The sequence below is a fragment of the Vicugna pacos genome, chromosome 27 (assembly GCF_048564905.1).
Source record: "Vicugna pacos chromosome 27, VicPac4, whole genome shotgun sequence".
NCBI classification, from domain to species: Eukaryota; Metazoa; Chordata; class Mammalia; order Artiodactyla; family Camelidae; genus Vicugna; species Vicugna pacos.
The window spans coordinates 14,067,881-14,084,386 of NC_133013.1; the positions used below are offsets into that span (position 1 = coordinate 14,067,881).

Sequence of the window (16,506 nt, forward strand, 5' to 3'; positions counted from 1 at the left end):
TCAGTTCTCAGGCTCTACCCCAGACCTGCTGAATGAGAAACTCTAGGGTGGGGCCAGCACCATTTGTAACAACTCCCAGCTGTGGCACTTCCTGCCCCTGGAAACCACAGCACTTGCTCTCTCCTGTTGTCTTATGGGAACTGTCTGGCATGAGCCTAAAAGGGGAGAGACAGCTGTATCTCAGCAGGTCCCAGCCCAGTGGAAACCAGATCTCAGGGGCTTAGCATTTTGGGACTCTCTTCTCTGTTCAGATTCATCCTTGAGCCAAAAGCACTAACTGTGGCTACTCTGATGCAGGTGGTAAGGAAAGGGGCAGCTGGGAAGGTAGGAAGGGGTGGTCTGGGGCTGTCTGCACCATTGGCCTCTCTCCTCCACCACTCTGTGCCTTCCATGCAGTTTAGGCTTTTACGAGACTTTATGGGCCCCTTCCCTGAAGTTAGACAAGGCAAGCCAACGAGTGTTTACAGAGTGTCCACAATAAGTATATTTTTGCACTTTCCGCAGCCCTAAATCCCAGGTGTTGGGAATTTGGCCCACCTCCAAGCAAGTGTATCCAAATATACTCACAACAAAGAAACGGTTTGTATTTCTTTAATTCTCGTCTGAGACCCTTCCACTTTTTCTCCCTCTACGCCCTCCCCCTCCCCATGCTTTTTGGTATTATATTATTTTTTGAATTAAATAATACATTGATGTTGTTTTGTTAATATCACAACTAAACTCTTCAAATAAATCAATGTGTCTTCAGCACCTGCCAGGCACTCTTTTGGCTGCTTCCATTTGTGTGTGTGTGTTTAATTGTGGTAAAAATATACATAACCTAAAATCAACCATCTTCACTGTTTCAACCGTACAGTTCAGTAGTGTTAGGCACATTCAGATGGTTGTGCAACCAATCTCCAGAATTCTTCTCATCTTGCAAAACTGAAATTCTGTGCCAACTGAACAATAACTCCCCATTCCTCCAGTTCCTGGCAACTACCATTCTACTTTCTGTCTTTATGAATTTGAATACTCTAGTTACCATGTATAAGAGAAATAATACAATATTTGTTCTTTGTGTGGTTTATTTCATTTAGTATAATGTTCTCAAGGCTCATCCATTTTGTAGCATGTTTCAGACATTCCTTCCTTCCTAAGGCTGACATTCCATTATATGTACAAACCACATTTTCCTTCTCCATTCATCCACTGATGGACATTTTTTTTTTTGGCTACTGCAATTAATATTGCTATAAACATGGGCGTACAAATATCTGTTCAAGTCCTTTCTTTTGGGCATAACTCAGAAGTGGAATGGCTGGGTCAGATGGTAATTCTATTTTTATTTTTTGGAGGAACTGCCATACTATTTTCCACAGCAGCTGCACCATTTTCCATCTCCATCATTTACATTTTATTTACTCCCCAGAACACTGTGAGGTGGATATTATTAATACTCCATTATACAGATTAGAAAACTGAGGCTCAGAGAGGTGAAGCCACCTGCCCGAAGTTCACACAGGTAATAAGTGTTTCATCAGACACAAGAGCCTCAGTCTTCTCACAACAGCTCCCAGGGGCTCCAAAGATACAGCCCAGTGTCCAGAGGTATGAACAGTAAGTCTAGCTCGTAGGGAGGATTTGCCAGTCCTTATAGACAGGGGAAGGTGCCAGGCTGGTAGCGGGGAGAGATTTACAAAGAAGCCCTAATGAGTCATTCTGACACTGCTGGAGGTTTGGTGGCTATACCCGGACACTTAAAGTCAACTCCCAAACTTTGGGAACCTCAGAGGTGTAACAGAAGGGGCTTTGCTGCTTACAGGAGAATCGCAAAGGAAAGTTGCCTGCCCTATCAATTTACCAGCTCATTTTCTCCAAGTATCTTATGCCTCCTTGCTTCATTATTTAAGCCACACTGGCATTTACCAAGAAAGAAGGTGTGAATTAATCCTGCGTATTGCTCCTCTGAGCACAGCCAATATTCTTGTTCTTGAAATCGGAGACGGGATATCTAACAACAAGCACCCACACTTCACTGGACAGAATCCAAGGGTACCTGCCCCTTCTCAGAATCCCTGAAATGCTGCACCCAAGGGCGTGGCTGCCGTACTGCTTGGGAGGCTCATCTGACCTGCTGGGAGTCTTTTCTGAAGTCCCAGTGTTTCCAGCTTCCCTTGCAAACTATCTGAGTGGTTCAGAAAATGGCCCAGAGCAGGAGGTGGGAGGAAGGGCAAACAGGAGCAGGCAGCCCGGTGATTCCAGGACACAGAAGTCGCTCAGAACAGCGTGGGTGGTGGGGTCAGGCAAACCTGGTTGCCATCTTAGCTCCTCATTACTGGCTGTGTGACCTTAGCAAGTGCTGGCACCTCTCTGGGTCTCCACTTCCTCATCTGCCGATAGGCAGAGTGGCTATGAGGTTTATGTAACTGTCCCGTGGAGCTCTCCGTACAATGTCAGCCCCTAGGAAAGGGGGTCCCTGGGCCTGTACAGTCCCCCTGCAGAAGCCCGTCCCCAGCCTGCCTGCTTCCTTCCTTCCTCGTCAGGCTCCAGGAAGCCGACTGCACTAGCCCTTCTGTCTTTCCCCAGAAGAAAATTCCTCCCGCTTTAATGGTTAGGGTTGTTTTTCTCTTCCTTCAGTGGGTGTGTGTCTTTCCTGTAATGAGCTGGTCAAACAAACATGCTCCAGGGCCACTCTGATGAGACCCAGTGGGGACAAGGAGGGGGCTGGAGGAGGGGGAAACAGGGAAGGCAGCGTAGGGGGCACCATTCCAAAACAAGGTGCCATGGAACTGGAAACCTTAAATTGCATCGATCTTCCGGGCTGCCATATTCCATTACAGCCTGGCCCCTGCTTGCTGTCTCCCGAGCTCTCCTCCAGTGCTGCTGCCTCCCAGGTTTCTCTCTCACACAGACCACTGTGTTTCCAAGCTTAATCCTTTGGAAATGTGCGCATGTATATTTCCCCCACTGGATGTCATTTTGTTCATCAGTTTTGGATGGTTCTCCTGATTCCCTGGAGCTTGGATTCACATTGCAACTGACTAGCTGTGTGACTCTGGCCAAATTACTTAACTGGTCTGTGCCTCAGTTTTCTCATCTGTAGAATGAAGATAACAATAACATGGACCTCATAGGTTGGCTGGGATGATTATAGGTGCAAACAGAGATGAAGCGCTTAGGCTGTCGTATTGCACACAGCAGACACGTCAAAAATCTACTGCCATTCCTCTTTGCTGGAGCCAGCCTTCGCGGAGAAAAGATGTGTGAGGAGCGAGCTCCTGTTTCCAGAAGCGATGCCCTCTGATTACTCTTCAAGGTAAACTCAGACCCTAGATTTCAACGATCAGCAACATTTCCAAAAAAGTAGGCTACTGGACTCAGTTTAGGAAAAACAGTACAACTATGTACCATCAGCCTCTTTCAGGAAAGAATAGACATCAATATCCCCAAAAGAAAAAAAAAAGAACATCGCAGAATATAGCAGAGATCTTCCCAGGAAATGACAGGCGGCAAACTTGAAACTAACATGACTGTTACGGCTATGTTGTGCTTTTTCTTTTTCCTTTTTCTTTTTCCTTTGGGATCGCTACCCATCTGCAGATCAGCATTGGGAACAGTGACTTCAGGATCATTTCAACCCCCAGCTGTTGACTAAGAGGAAGAGGAGAAATTGTAGTCCTGGGTCTTAAAAGGGGACCAGGAAGCAGAGCTGAGTGTCTCCGAGTTCCTCCAATAGTAACAGTGAAGTGCTGGGGAAACTCGGTGACAGCCAAGAGCTTCATCCTCGCAGAGCAATTTCCCAACTCAAACACACACCCACACGGCAAGGCGGGATGCTGGGTTTCCAAGAGCAGCGAATCAGGATTCCAAGTGCTGGAAGTGTCCGGAGGAGGAGCTGCTCCCTGCCACGTGTAATACAGATACACGTCTTGTCGGGCACTGCTCTCTCCCTGGTTGGAGCACTTCCCTTTGCCACTGCGAAGCCTCTGACAGCTGAAGCTAAGAAAATGCTGGGACAAACAGGTCCCGTCAGGACACAGGGTGGCTTCCAAGCTGAGTGACGAATTGCAGGAGACTGGACAGAATTTAAAACCAGCCCAGCTGCCACCCAGGAGAGTGACTAATCTCAACACTTAAGGACAAGCCCCAGACCAGCAGTCATTCAGACACAGGACAATTTCCCCAGACACAGATGGTACCCAAGCATCTCACCCCAGGGCTTCTCTTGAATGGATGGACCTGTCCCCAGCCCCTGGAGGGAGGTGGCCAGCTGACACCCCGCCGTCCCGGGGTGGCATTGACCATCCTGCCCCTCCCTCAGTCTTTCCACTATGTCTTTCCATCTGCCTCCCAAACTCTCTTTTGCTTGAGGCAGCGGAGAAATGCTAGGCTCCCGAACTCATCAAAGGTCCTCGCAGCTGCCACAAGTCTCGGCTGATCCATCACGATTGCCTGGTTTGACCAGTGTTAGAAAATCAAGACACCACTTCAAAGTGCTTCATAAAGAAAATCTTTTTAAAATGACACACATTGACCTGACTTCATATTTCTTTCTCCCTCCTTCAATGTTTCAAACACACAACACATCCTTTCTGGGGACCATCCCTTGGAAGGACACAGTTGGCTCCAAGTAAGGCTGCTCTTAATGCCAGTGTGGAAGCCCTGAAGGGGATAAAGATGGACAGAGAGGGCACTTCCTCTCCAGGCAGAAGGGGGGTGGCTGGGGGACTGGCACCACTGGCAGAAGCAGGGCTACAAAGGGCTCTCTGGAGAATAAAGAGCCGGACAGAGGCTTGCAGGTGGGGTGCTGCAGCTTTGCTTTTTATCTGAACTGGCAGCAGGAAACTAACCACTGTGTCCTCCTCTTTTGCAAACTAGAAAGGTCCTTTCATTCCCCTCGATCTGCTCCCCAACATTCTGAGACAATGACTACTGTGCCCTTAACCGGGCTGTGCCCGCCATGTTGGATACCCACGTTGGGGAAAGCAGTGGGTTTTCTGAGCAAGTGGAGGAGTATTTGTTAATAGAATAGTGCAGAGCTTTGGGGGCAGAGAGGCTGAATGTTTATTTTTGCCGTGTGCCAGGCCTGAGTTTGTTCATTCCAAAAATACTGCATGGGCTCTATTTACTAAACCATATCCTTATCAACAGGGCTGGGGATAAGGGAGAAAATAAAATGTAAGCATTGAGTCCATCTCCATAGGCTGCTGGTATGACAGGATGCTAAGTATACACACCAGAGGACAGCCATCCCAGACTGTCCAAGGAAGGTCTGGGGTCCTGGAATGCTTTGCAAAGAAGGAGACACTAGCCCTTAGCCTTGAAGGAGGAGTCAGGGGAAGGACAGAAGGATGAGGTGGGGGTCAGGAAGAACAGGGTGTGCAAGGAGGTTGTTCCAGAAAGGAGTAAGAGCATGTGCAAAGGCACAGGGGCATAAAATCAAGATACATTCCAGGGAACTGTGGGCAATACAGAATGGCTGGAGCCCAGGGAGGCTGAAGAGGGAGGCAGTGACCAGATTATGTATTACCTTGTATGCCACACTAAAAACAATGGGAGCCTTTATAGAATTCCACTCTCTCTGAGAAGTATTTATAATTTGCAATTTACAACATCCCCAATTTGTAAAACCTAAAACCTAGCAACCCTGCTTTACAAGGGGAGAGAGGACCTGAGTGGTGAATTGGTTTCTAAGATGGATATCTATTTACAATTTAAATTTGAAGCTAGGAACAGTTGGCAGCAAGGACTTGAGCAAGTCAGTTAAAAACCAGACCTTCTTGCTGTCCTATTTTATCCTCCAATCATGCCTGTGCTTGAGTGAAGTACACTAGGACTGGGGAGAAGAATGGGCATAAAAAGGTTGCATCATCTTAAGCAAATACGTGTTGCTTACAGAGTACCTGGACTGCAATTCCTCAAAGTCATTTTCTTTCACATCCACCTGGACTCATTCATTAAAAGGTGCACCTCACTTCACCCTTAACTGATGGCAGAAGCTTCCTGCTGACAAATCTGATGGTCAGAGCTAGCTTCTCCTTGTCCATCGCTTTTCTAGACAGTGTCTGATGTTTGACTGGGGTGCACAGGAGCCCTAGCCATGGTGTACTAGGTGGCATCCATTCTGACCAGTCAGATGTCCATTCTGATAGGTCAGTGCCTGGGAGGGATCGACTGTTAAGTATCTTTACCTTCACCCCTAGTCCAGACTTCTGGATACCCAATCATATGGCATGTAGAAGCGGGGAAGGTGCATTCAGCTGACATCAGAAACCGGTTTGCAATGGAATGGGAGTTCTCCACCTTCAGAAGCTTTAGCCCAAGGCCCCACCTACGAGTCTGGGATGCTCGGGCCCATGGCAGGCGAACCTCTCTGGCCAAATCAGGGGATAGTGCCATTCTGTCCTCTAGCATCACACCGAACTTGATGGGACCAGAGGCTGTGCCATTCGTAGGTGATCGCTGGGTTGCCATGCCAATGACATGTGTTAATGTCTGTGAGGAACTTGGAATAGCCTTCGGTTCATAGCAAGCACTCAATAAGTTAATAAATGTTAACCATCATCATCCTCATCTTCACCATGGCCATGATTTCTGTTATTATTACCAGTTACACCCTCCTTAATCAGAGTTCTGTTACTCTTTTATAGTTAGAGGACCTCATTTGGGGAGTTGGCTTACAAATGAGGAGACCTGTGCAGGCTTTTTGGTCCCTAACGAGCCAGGGTGTGATCTTGGATAAGTGATGTTACTTCTCAGGGTCAAATTTATCTAAATTGTAAAAACAGAAGAGGTTCCTTAGGGGGAGACTTACACTCCCTTCCCATCTGAAGGCTCTGTGAGTGTCAGCCTTCCCCAAGGATGCCGAGCGTGTCCATCACTGGGCCAGACCCCAGAAGGATATTCATTCAATAGATGTTTCTCGAATGTCTTCTGTGTGTCAAGTTCTGGGGGCACCACGGTGGGCAAGACAGACTTGCCCACACTTCTCTCTTAGAGGTTATACTCAAGGCTAAAGCCCAGGGGACAATCAGGAAAAGATTTTAGCTTACAACTTGCTCCAACTGACTCTAAAATTTGGGGTGCTGCATGAGTTGATGGGGGCTGTTTTACCAAAGCTCCACCCAATTTCTGATTTAGAATTTGAATTCACTCTCTGAGTGCTGTGCAGAGAACTCATCTTTCTACACTTTCTTTTTCTTGTTCAGCCCCAGGGAGGCATTTCCCCAAGCAAGCAAGTTAGAAATGGAACTCTGAAAATCATCATTTAGGAACAGAGACATGACATGTCTCTTAGGAAATAGCCCTGGAAGGAAGCCTGCCCTTCACAACCTGTTATATGATTCCTGGGGCAAGACAGGATCTCTGAGACCACGACATCAAACGCCTCATTTTATAGGAAAGAAAATCAAGACCTTAACAAAAGTGTATCTCAGTTTTGCCTCTCCAGACAATATACATGGAATTGTCTTTCCTCTTATACTTCTCATTCCTCAATCCACGGAAATTTTACTCCAAAAAGAGATTTCTTCCTTCCTTCCTCCCTTCCTAATAGATCACAAGGTCCCATCATTGCCTTCCAGAAACAGCCATCCTTTTACAGAAACATCGTTTTCTCCCAAGGACTGACACTGGCAGGTAATTTGCAACCTTCCCCAGCACAGGTCGATATCAGGTTAGGGGAAGGGTGGGCAGGGCTGGTGCACTAGCATCATGGTCTTGAGGATGATTCCAGGTCTCCCGGAGAGGCAAGGCACACGGTGAGGACAAGAGTCCTACTCCAGGCGCCCCTCACTGGCCACTGCACCAGGGCACCTACTGCACTGAGCCCCTGCTGGCTGCGCAAAGTTGGTTCCAAGGATTAAATAAGTGACTGAGCTTGAAACTTGGCTTATAAGCAGACACAGGGGGCTGTTGGGATTCCGTTCATCTGCCCCATGTCCTTCGTCCCCCAGTCATGGCAAATCCCAGATGAGCTAAACATGTGCGGGGCAGACTGTGGGTGGGACTGGAGGAGGGGCTAAGGGAGAAGGGTGTCTCAGCCTGGGGTCAGGACTGGTCAATCCTGGAGTCAGCCTGAGGACAGGGGCACCAGAGGGAAGGGTAATGACACACAAGGTAACGCATTTGACTAGTTTGATTATTTTTCCCAGGAGTGGCCCAAGCAGGGACCCCCACCCCATCCTCAGTGAAATAGGTCTCAGGGAACACATTCATAGCCTGGGTTTTAAATATATATGTAAGTACCCTTCTTAGTGCAGGCCTTGAAGCTTACTTTTCGATACCCTGATGGAACAACCTAATGTGGGGAGTGGGGATTTTACAATGCATTTGGCTGGAAAGTGCAGCATTACGTGCAAAGTGATTTCCTGATTGCATTTTAAAAATTAAAAGTCCCTGACATGTAGAAGAAATTGGGTAAAAGTTCAGTCAGCAGACAAGCCAGGGATGCCTGAATGGGCACAGCACTTATGTTTTCATAGCAGAACAATGGGCAGCTGCTGGCCCTTCCCTCCCAGGCAAGGTCAGCACGTGGTGGGGCCAGGCAGTGCCCACATCTGGGAGGAGAGTGGAGGAGCGGAGAGGAAGGCCCTTCCCACCGCGTCCTGCATCACCCCAAGACTTGTCCTTTTCGATTTCCTTTCCCATCCATGTTTTTGAGGCGAACAGCTCCCGAAAGTAGTGTTTATCTCCGCGTGGGAGCACGTCGTGCATTAACTGAACAGTATTTGTGAAAGTTTTCTGAGCTCTTGGGGAAACCGAGGAGGAGGAGGAAGAGGAAGAGGCAGAGAAAGGTGTTTCTGAAAAGCAGTGGAGTTTACCGAAGGAATTCTGGGGTTGCCAAGATGGGAAGGGGCAGGCAGAAACGGAGCGAGCAGGAAGTGGCGCCTGCCCCAGCTTTGACTGCTGAGGGCCTGGGCATCCGGGACCAGGACTGGCATTTCCCTTTTGAGGGACCTGTCAGCTTAGCCAGGCCCTTAACTCGCGCTGATAGTGAATGAAATAACAAATGGGACAAAGGAGGGGCGCCCGCAGCGCAGGGCTAGCGGAGGGAGCCTGCATCCTTACTAGCCCCACGGAGGAAGGGACATTGTGCCCACTCAGTCTCCTCACTTTCTATCTAAGGCCACAGGGTCTCTCAGAACCCTGGCTGCCTCCTCACCTGCCCACCGCCGGTTGGAGGCTCTTTGTGGCGCGGAAGCCGAGAGGGGCCCACCCCGAGTGCCGGGGGCTGCTGGGCGCGAGTCTCAGCCTCCGAGACCCACAGCGGGTGCGTCCCATGCAGCAAGTGCGCACTCCTGGAAGTCCCGCCCGGGCAGGGGCTCGCGGTCCCGCCCCTGGAGAGATCCGGAGAAAAGCGAGGCGAGACTGCCTGCCTGGGGACCCCAAAGACCAGCGGGCGGCGGTACAGACTTTCCCGAAAGGTCTGTGTCTCCGAGCGGAAAGCTCATGGGAACCCGGGGGCACAGTGGGCGCCGCAGGGTTATCTGAGCGTCCTGAGCCAGGCGAGGGTGGGGAAGGGATCTCAGCTCACCCCTGCGCGCTCCGCCTCTGGCGGTGCCAGCCCGAGCCCCAAGGCTGGGCTCCCGAGCCAGCGGGAGGCTTGTGTGCGTATCTGTTTGTACTGGGGACACTCCCCTTCCCGAGAACCCGTAAAGATCCCTCTCCGTCCGCTCCAGCCCAGGGATCCCCTCCCCCAGCGCAGAGATCCCCGCGCGCCCCCTGCCCACTTTGCCAAGGCGAGAAAGCGGCCGAGCCGGAGACAAAGAAACTCCTGCCTCCTCCACTCTCGGCCCCTCCGCCCGCCCCAGACACTCCCCGGCGCCCTCCCTCGACCCCGGCGACAACGCGCGCGGACGCGCGGGGAAAAGGGGGGCCGGGTGGGCGAGTCTGCTCCCCTACGCGGGTCAGCTGGAGACTGCCAGTGCTCCTCGCCCGGGGACTCCCCACCGCAGCCGCGCCCCCACCCTCCGCTCCCCAAACGGTCCCGGGCCCCGGGCACCGCCACCCCCGGTCAAAATCGTCCCCCACCTCTCCAGCGGAGCGACAGCGGGGCGCGGCGCACACAAAGCGGGTGTGCGGGGGAATCCGGAGTATCAGGGTGGGGAGAGATCCCGCCAGGGCTCGGCACGGGCCCGGGCGCAGCTATTTACCCGATTTCTTCTTCGATCTCCGAGATGTCTGCGAAGATGAGGAAGACCACGAGCAGCGTGAGCGCAGCCAGCATCCAGCTCCGGAACTGCAGCTGCATGGTGGGTTCGCGCCCACCGGGACCCGCGCGGGTCGGCGCGAGCAGCTGGGGCTGGAGGGCGCAGCGACAGGCGCCGGAGCCTCCGCGCGCGGCGCGCGGCGCGCAGCGGGGCAGACACCCTGCGCTCCGGGCGAGTCCCGGCCAGCGGCGGCGGCGGCGACAGCGGCAGACAAGGGTTGCTCAGGCGCGGCGAGCCCGCTCGCTCCCTCTCAGCTCCCGCCCGCCCGCCCCTCCTCTCTTTTCCCCTCCCCTCCCTTTCCCCCGCCCCGCTCGGGGCTCCGCGCGCAGTTTGACAGCTTTGCTCCGCGCCTCTGCTCGCCTCCTCCCACCCCAGTCAACTCCAGTGTCCAGCCGCCCGCCTTTGCTTCTCCCTCCTGGTTTCTCTCAGCTCCCGAGGGCGCTGGGATGTGGCCGGAGCCTTCCACTCTTCGCCTAGGGAGGCCGGGCTCGGGGCACCGCGTGCGTCCGGGTACCGAGCTGAGCCCAGGGAAGAGTGCGCACCGCCCTGGCGTTGCCCGCTGGCTGGCAAACGCCCTCCCTCGCTCGCTCTTTGTCCAGCGCCCTCGCTTTCTCGCAAAGTTTTTCCGACACAAAGACCAACACCTGGGGACAGCTCCCAGCGCGTGGCGAAGAGGCGGTTTCAGCCAGGCAGATGTTTCAGCAGTTGACGAATTAGGAGGTGGGGTGGGGGAAGGGGAGTGGAGAAGACACATCCAAGGCAGGCCAACTTCGGCAGAGATGCAGATTGCAATTTGTGGGCGAGATGCTCGGCCCCTGAGAAACCACCCCCAAGGCAGTCGGCTTGGTCTCCACTGATAGACCCAGGGAGATCGGGTCCGGAGAGGCTCACTGAGTTGCCTGAGGTCATGCAGCCTTGGCTAGAACCCTGGGCTCCTGCTGGAGTGGCGGCTCCACCCACAGTGGTAGACTCAGAGCCCACCCAGCCTGGGACCTCGCGGTGCTAATGCTGAGCTGGGCTTCATCTTTCCAGCTCTTGCCCTCTCCTGGCAAAATCAGTCGCCACCCTCACCCCGCCCCCACCTCGGGAGTCCTGTCTTGATCGAAAAGTCTCCTACAAAATCTGTCTCCCACAAGGGGTAATGCCCTCCATGTCGAATATTTGCGGCTTCCCCAGCCTTAGATAGTTTAACTCAAATTACATTTTGCACCAACCGTTAGCCTGGGGTGGGAAGGGCCCCATTAAGTTTTACTGGAATTAGATAATTACCTAAATTTTCTTTTTCTTGCACTTAATTGGAACAATCCTGAAATCAGGAAACGTAACTTCCCAGAAATGATCATCTGGTTTATGAAAGTGTCCTTGAGGGTTGAGTTTGGGGGGAAGAGTTCTGTTTGAGAAGCTCTATGGCAAGGTTTCTCTGGGAAGCACTGGCAAATGAATGGGAAAGGCAGATTGGCTGTGCCCCCAGGGCCATCCGCACAGAGCGAGATTCAGAGGGATCTGGAAAGGGGCTGGCAGTGCCTTAGCTCCATCAGAGGGACCCTGGGTTGGTCAGAGGGACTTTTCTATTTCCCCACCAAAATACTGCCTGTCCTTCTGCCTCTTTGTATGTAGGAAGGAGGGGCAGGAGGAAGGCTTCCAAGTTAGGGGGCTGCTGGACAGCTATTGCTGACCCTAAAAGCCAGGATAAGCTCTTCCCTGCAGGAAGAGTTCTCACCTTGCCTGGAGAGCAGGATAGAGAAACAGCACAGAGAAATGGGGTGTGTGGGGAGCAGGTGTCTCTTGCCCAGAGGTGGGGTACACCAATCCCCAGGACAGCAATTCTTTGTTTCCCTGCCCCTGGCACAATTCCTGCCCCTCTGCTCCTTTTACAGTGAGCTCCTCCATAATACGACATATTTTTCTTGGCATGAGACTTTCTGATGTTGAGTGCAATGTTGGATGTCACTCTCCCTGTCTGTTAGAGGTGGTAACAGACATCAAAACAGGGTTTCCCATCAGAGCAGTTGGCCACGTGGTCTAACTATCCTGTTTCCAAGTTTTCTAGGTGCCTAGATCTCTCCCTCGGTCTTGTTTGATGAGTGGCTTTGGAGTTGTGGAGTTGTGTTTGTTACCATGTCTTGTGTTTATGAGATAAATGGTTGGGATATCAGAAAAGGGAGAGGAAAGACTGGGATGCAGCTGTCATACTGCTCGATATTTCAATCACTCATTCATTTACTCCATCACTTGGCAATATTTATTGAGCAACTACTCTGTGCCAGGTTATGTGCTAGGGGCTAAAGCTAGCATAAGAGGAGAGAGACATGGTTCCTGCCCTCTAGTGGCTCACAATTCAGGAGGAAGACAGACCTGCAAGTAGGTAATTATGGTATGGGATGTGAGCTACAACACAGCTGTGGTCTCCTGAATAGCTTGTAATTGATTAATAAGATCACCGCAAAGAGCAAGAGGAACCTGGCTGGCTTCTCTCTTCTCTGCTCTCTGCTTCTCTACCAACTACACTCCTTGCAGAACAGCATGGAGAGAATGCCATGATCCTAAACTCATCCCAGTTCAGGTAACTGCACCACGATAAGCATGGCTACAACAGTATTTCATTTCCTATTAGGCGACCTAAGTTATCATCCCAGGAGCAGAGGCTCCCTTCTTCGGACTCACTTGAAGAGAGTCCCTGTGAGTGGCCAGGAAGAGTAGAAACTTGGTGAACAGTCCCATCCCTCACAGGGAAATCCTTGTAACCAGACTCACGGAGCAACGTCCCTCAAGTACAGCTGCTGGGAAATAGAGCTGGCTTTGTAATGGAGAGGCCATCCTTGCACTAAGAGTTACTGAGATGGGATTTTACTCGGAGAGTGATAAGGAACCCTTGTGGTAGTTGACTGGGGGATGCTGTCTGTAAATACTTAGACCTGAATCTCACGGGCCAGCTACTTTCACAGTGATCTGTGCGCACTCACTGCCCTTTGCAGCTGTCTCTGAAAACTGTTCCTGGAATCTGGAAAGAGGAAGAGTGAATGGGTTGGAAGTGTCGTATCTGTAAATACTGGGTAAACTGCCACCTGGGTACTAGCTTGGCTCAGCCATCCTGACCCCGCCCCTCTCCCTGACCCCGCTGTTTCAGCAAATTATTTTTTCTTGCCTTTATTTTCCCAAGAAACTGGAAGGTCCTACAGTAATCATTTCTTTAAGTCAAGCCACTGAATGGGTTAAAATACCTAAAGTATGAGAAATGTTTCTGTTGAATACTACACAAATGCTTTGTTTATGAAGCACCAAAAAGACATTGGATAGTAGGAAGCCTAAGTGGGGTGGCGGATCTTTACCTTCTAATCCCATCACTTTCAAATGAATTTTTGCATACTGTGTCACATTGTAGCTTTTCGGGAGGCAAGGAATGTTGCTTTAAAATACAAGTAGTAGGGTATTGCCTTTGAGTCAACTATTTTAAGTCTTCGTTTTTCTCAAACTAAGGGCTTGCTGTTCCCAAATATGCAAGAATAAATTTTGCACTGTTCCCTCCAACACTGCTTGATTGGCTTTGCAGAAATAAAGTTAAAAAAAAAAGGGAGTGGCAGCAAATTAAAAGTCATCACCACCCATTAACATTTTAGCTCAAATTAATAGAGTATATTAACTATTCAGGCACCTAATCAGACCCTGGGAAGGGAGTATGAACGAAGGAAAGAGGAGCAGAGGGCTCTGCAGAGCCCTGAAGGAGTCCCGGGAAGTCACACCGGCAATGGGGCAGCCACTCCTCACCCTTGACACTGGCTACAGCACGCTTCTCCCTCTAGGGCCAACCTCAAGAGTAGGGACCCCACCCAGTGCTGAAATTCATGGAGACCCCAAAACTACAGCTACCATTTACACATCTAACTCCACTCCCCCCAATCATCCCCCCAGATATGTAGACTTTTCACCTGAACTACTTCTTGGGAGTCATGAAGACCCCTCCTGGCAATCCTTTCATATGGGTACCACCATCTCCATTCTACATGTGAGGAAACTGAGGCTCAAAAGAGGCCAAATTGCCCAACATGGTTTGCTTGGCAGAGAGAAAATTTTAATTAATTCAGTCACCTCCCCTGGGCCTTGGCAGCTTCTGGGATCAGATCGCCAAGGCCGCCCTCCAGCACTTCAGGTAGTTCCGGATGGATTTGTAAACAGGCACCACCTCTGATTCTTACTGTATCCCCTTAGTTCTGAGACGCCAGGATTCGAGGAACAAATTTATCTTCACTCCCTGCACACCCTTCATCACTGGAGAGAGCATAATCATGAATCTCAATTTCCATCTTTCCGCCTGGAAGAACCTAGGCCTTTTAGTCAATCCAAAACTTTTTTTTAAAATTCAATAATAAATAATAATTTTCTTACCCAAAACTCTGACCTAGTGCCTAACACCCTTGAACTCTCTCCGAAAGTAGTTTAGAACGTTAAGAAACTACAGAGTGATAGCGGCCTTCCTTTTTCACCTTCTCTGAATCGGGAGCCGCGGACAGCTCTAGGTGGGGTGGGGTATAAAGAGGCAGAACATTGTAGTTGGAACAGACTAATAGGCTGTTGTACTTCTGCACCTCCAACAGCCGAGAGAACGTGCCTTCTTTTCTGAAATTTACACAAAATTTGAATGTTCTCAGAAATGCACCTTTTCACCCTTCAAAATCGGAATTTGAGCTCGTAAAAATATGGAAGAGTAACTGGGCACCTTTGCATTCCTATTGTAGCTTTTGCAATAGCAAAATTGTATATTAGCTAAAGGAAAAAAAAAGGAAACATACCCAGGCAATTGCTGTCAATGTTTGTGGGATTATCAGCTGGAGATCTTGGAAGGGACTCAGGAAGGAGCTCCCCAGGGAACGGGAGGTGATCTCGGAGAGTGAGGGGATGGTTCAGTATTTTGCTGGGATTTTTCTAACTCTTCAGATGGTATTAAATGTAGTTTTGAACCAAAGCATGAAGTCAGGAACCCGATGGCAGAGATAAACAAAAAGGAATATCTCTCTCTTTTCTGACCAGTCCTTCAGCGAAATTATCACTGTGATCTCTGAAGCAGCTTTCTCTGAATCAGCTCCCCCAACTTTGCCCAAAGTTCACCCCTCTCCCCAAGAGGCATCTGAGAAAGCTGGCTGGAGGCAGCCATTCCCAAGGCACTCAGTCTCGTGTTACTTCTCTTAGCCTCAGTTTGGATCGTGGACCTCCGTATTCTGAGAGCTGGAAAGATGGGGAGAGACAGCAAGCTCTTGGCTGTCCATTCACTTAACAGGTAATTCTGCATCACCTACCACATGTCTGGTCCTATGCTGGAGGGCTGAGGTGTAGGGGTGATCTGCAGGCACAGTTTCTGCCCTCATGCAGCTTGGAGTCCCGGGTGATTGCATAGATGGAAAACCCTGGGGCCCAGAGACCAAGAGACTTAACCTCAGGCCCTCTGCTGGTTTCAGATCTGAGGACAGAGTCTAGCCCTCCTGGCTCCTAGGTGAGTTCAGTGCTAGCTCTTTGCACATACCAATTTTATTTAGTTTCTCATGACATTTCAAAGAGAGTGTGAACTCTCAAGGCTTGTGGACCTTTATTTCTCTTCTGGTCCCATGTTATCTATTGTGGTAGAAACCAACTCAATACCTATCCTCACCATGGTGAATCTCAAGCCACCACCATGACCTCACTGAAGGCAACGTCGAGAAGAGCTGATACAGTATTTCCCCTGTGAACAGACCATGAATGAAATAATCTCAAGAGCATAGGTAATAGTAAAAGGTACAAAATAAAATTAGGAAGTGATGTGTTCTGAGTATGAATTGCCTTTATTTTTAACCTAATTTACTTAATGTAAGTTTGTATCCTTTAACTTTTAATCATGGTCCTGCTTAACAATCAGCTGTTTCCAGCAACACCGGTAATCAGTGGCAAGGGAGTTGTCACAGTCACATTGACTTGGTGAGCATGCTCGGTGAAACATCATTTCTAAGGTAAACTCCAGGGGGGAGCGCATAGCTCAAGTGGTAAAGCGCATGCTTAGCATACATGAGGTCCTGGGTTCAATCCCCTGTACCTCCTCTAAAAATAAATGAACATAATTATTTACCCCCCCAATTAGATAATACAATAATAAAGTAAACTCCAGATGGAATGGTCTCCAAAGCCATGGCAGTGTTCATTGAAATGTCGACCTGCTGGGATCTTAGCATTGGTTAAAGGAGAGTGCCCTTTGGCCCCAAGTGGGTTTCTTGTAAACTGTCCCTTTGGGAGTCCTCTTGTACTTCTCCCCAAATGTATTCCTCGTGGTTGTACATCTTCTCGTCCC

The 16,506-nt window shown here is 50.1% G+C and overlaps 1 protein-coding gene across 2 annotated transcripts in view; it reads right to left on the minus strand.

Annotated features, from left to right (window-relative positions):
* The window catches only part of ST8SIA2 (ST8 alpha-N-acetyl-neuraminide alpha-2,8-sialyltransferase 2), a 60,543-nt gene extending 50,147 nt beyond the window's left edge, over nt 1-10,396 (minus strand). For both annotated transcript variants that reach the window (XM_072950725.1, XM_006198480.4), the window contains exon 1: nt 10,137-10,396. In XM_072950725.1, coding sequence (XP_072806826.1) covers nt 10,137-10,234 — 98 coding nt within the window. In that variant the 5' untranslated portion in view covers nt 10,235-10,396. The remainder of the gene's footprint in view (nt 1-10,136) is intronic.
* Nucleotides 10,397-16,506: the final 6,110 nt, after the last annotated feature.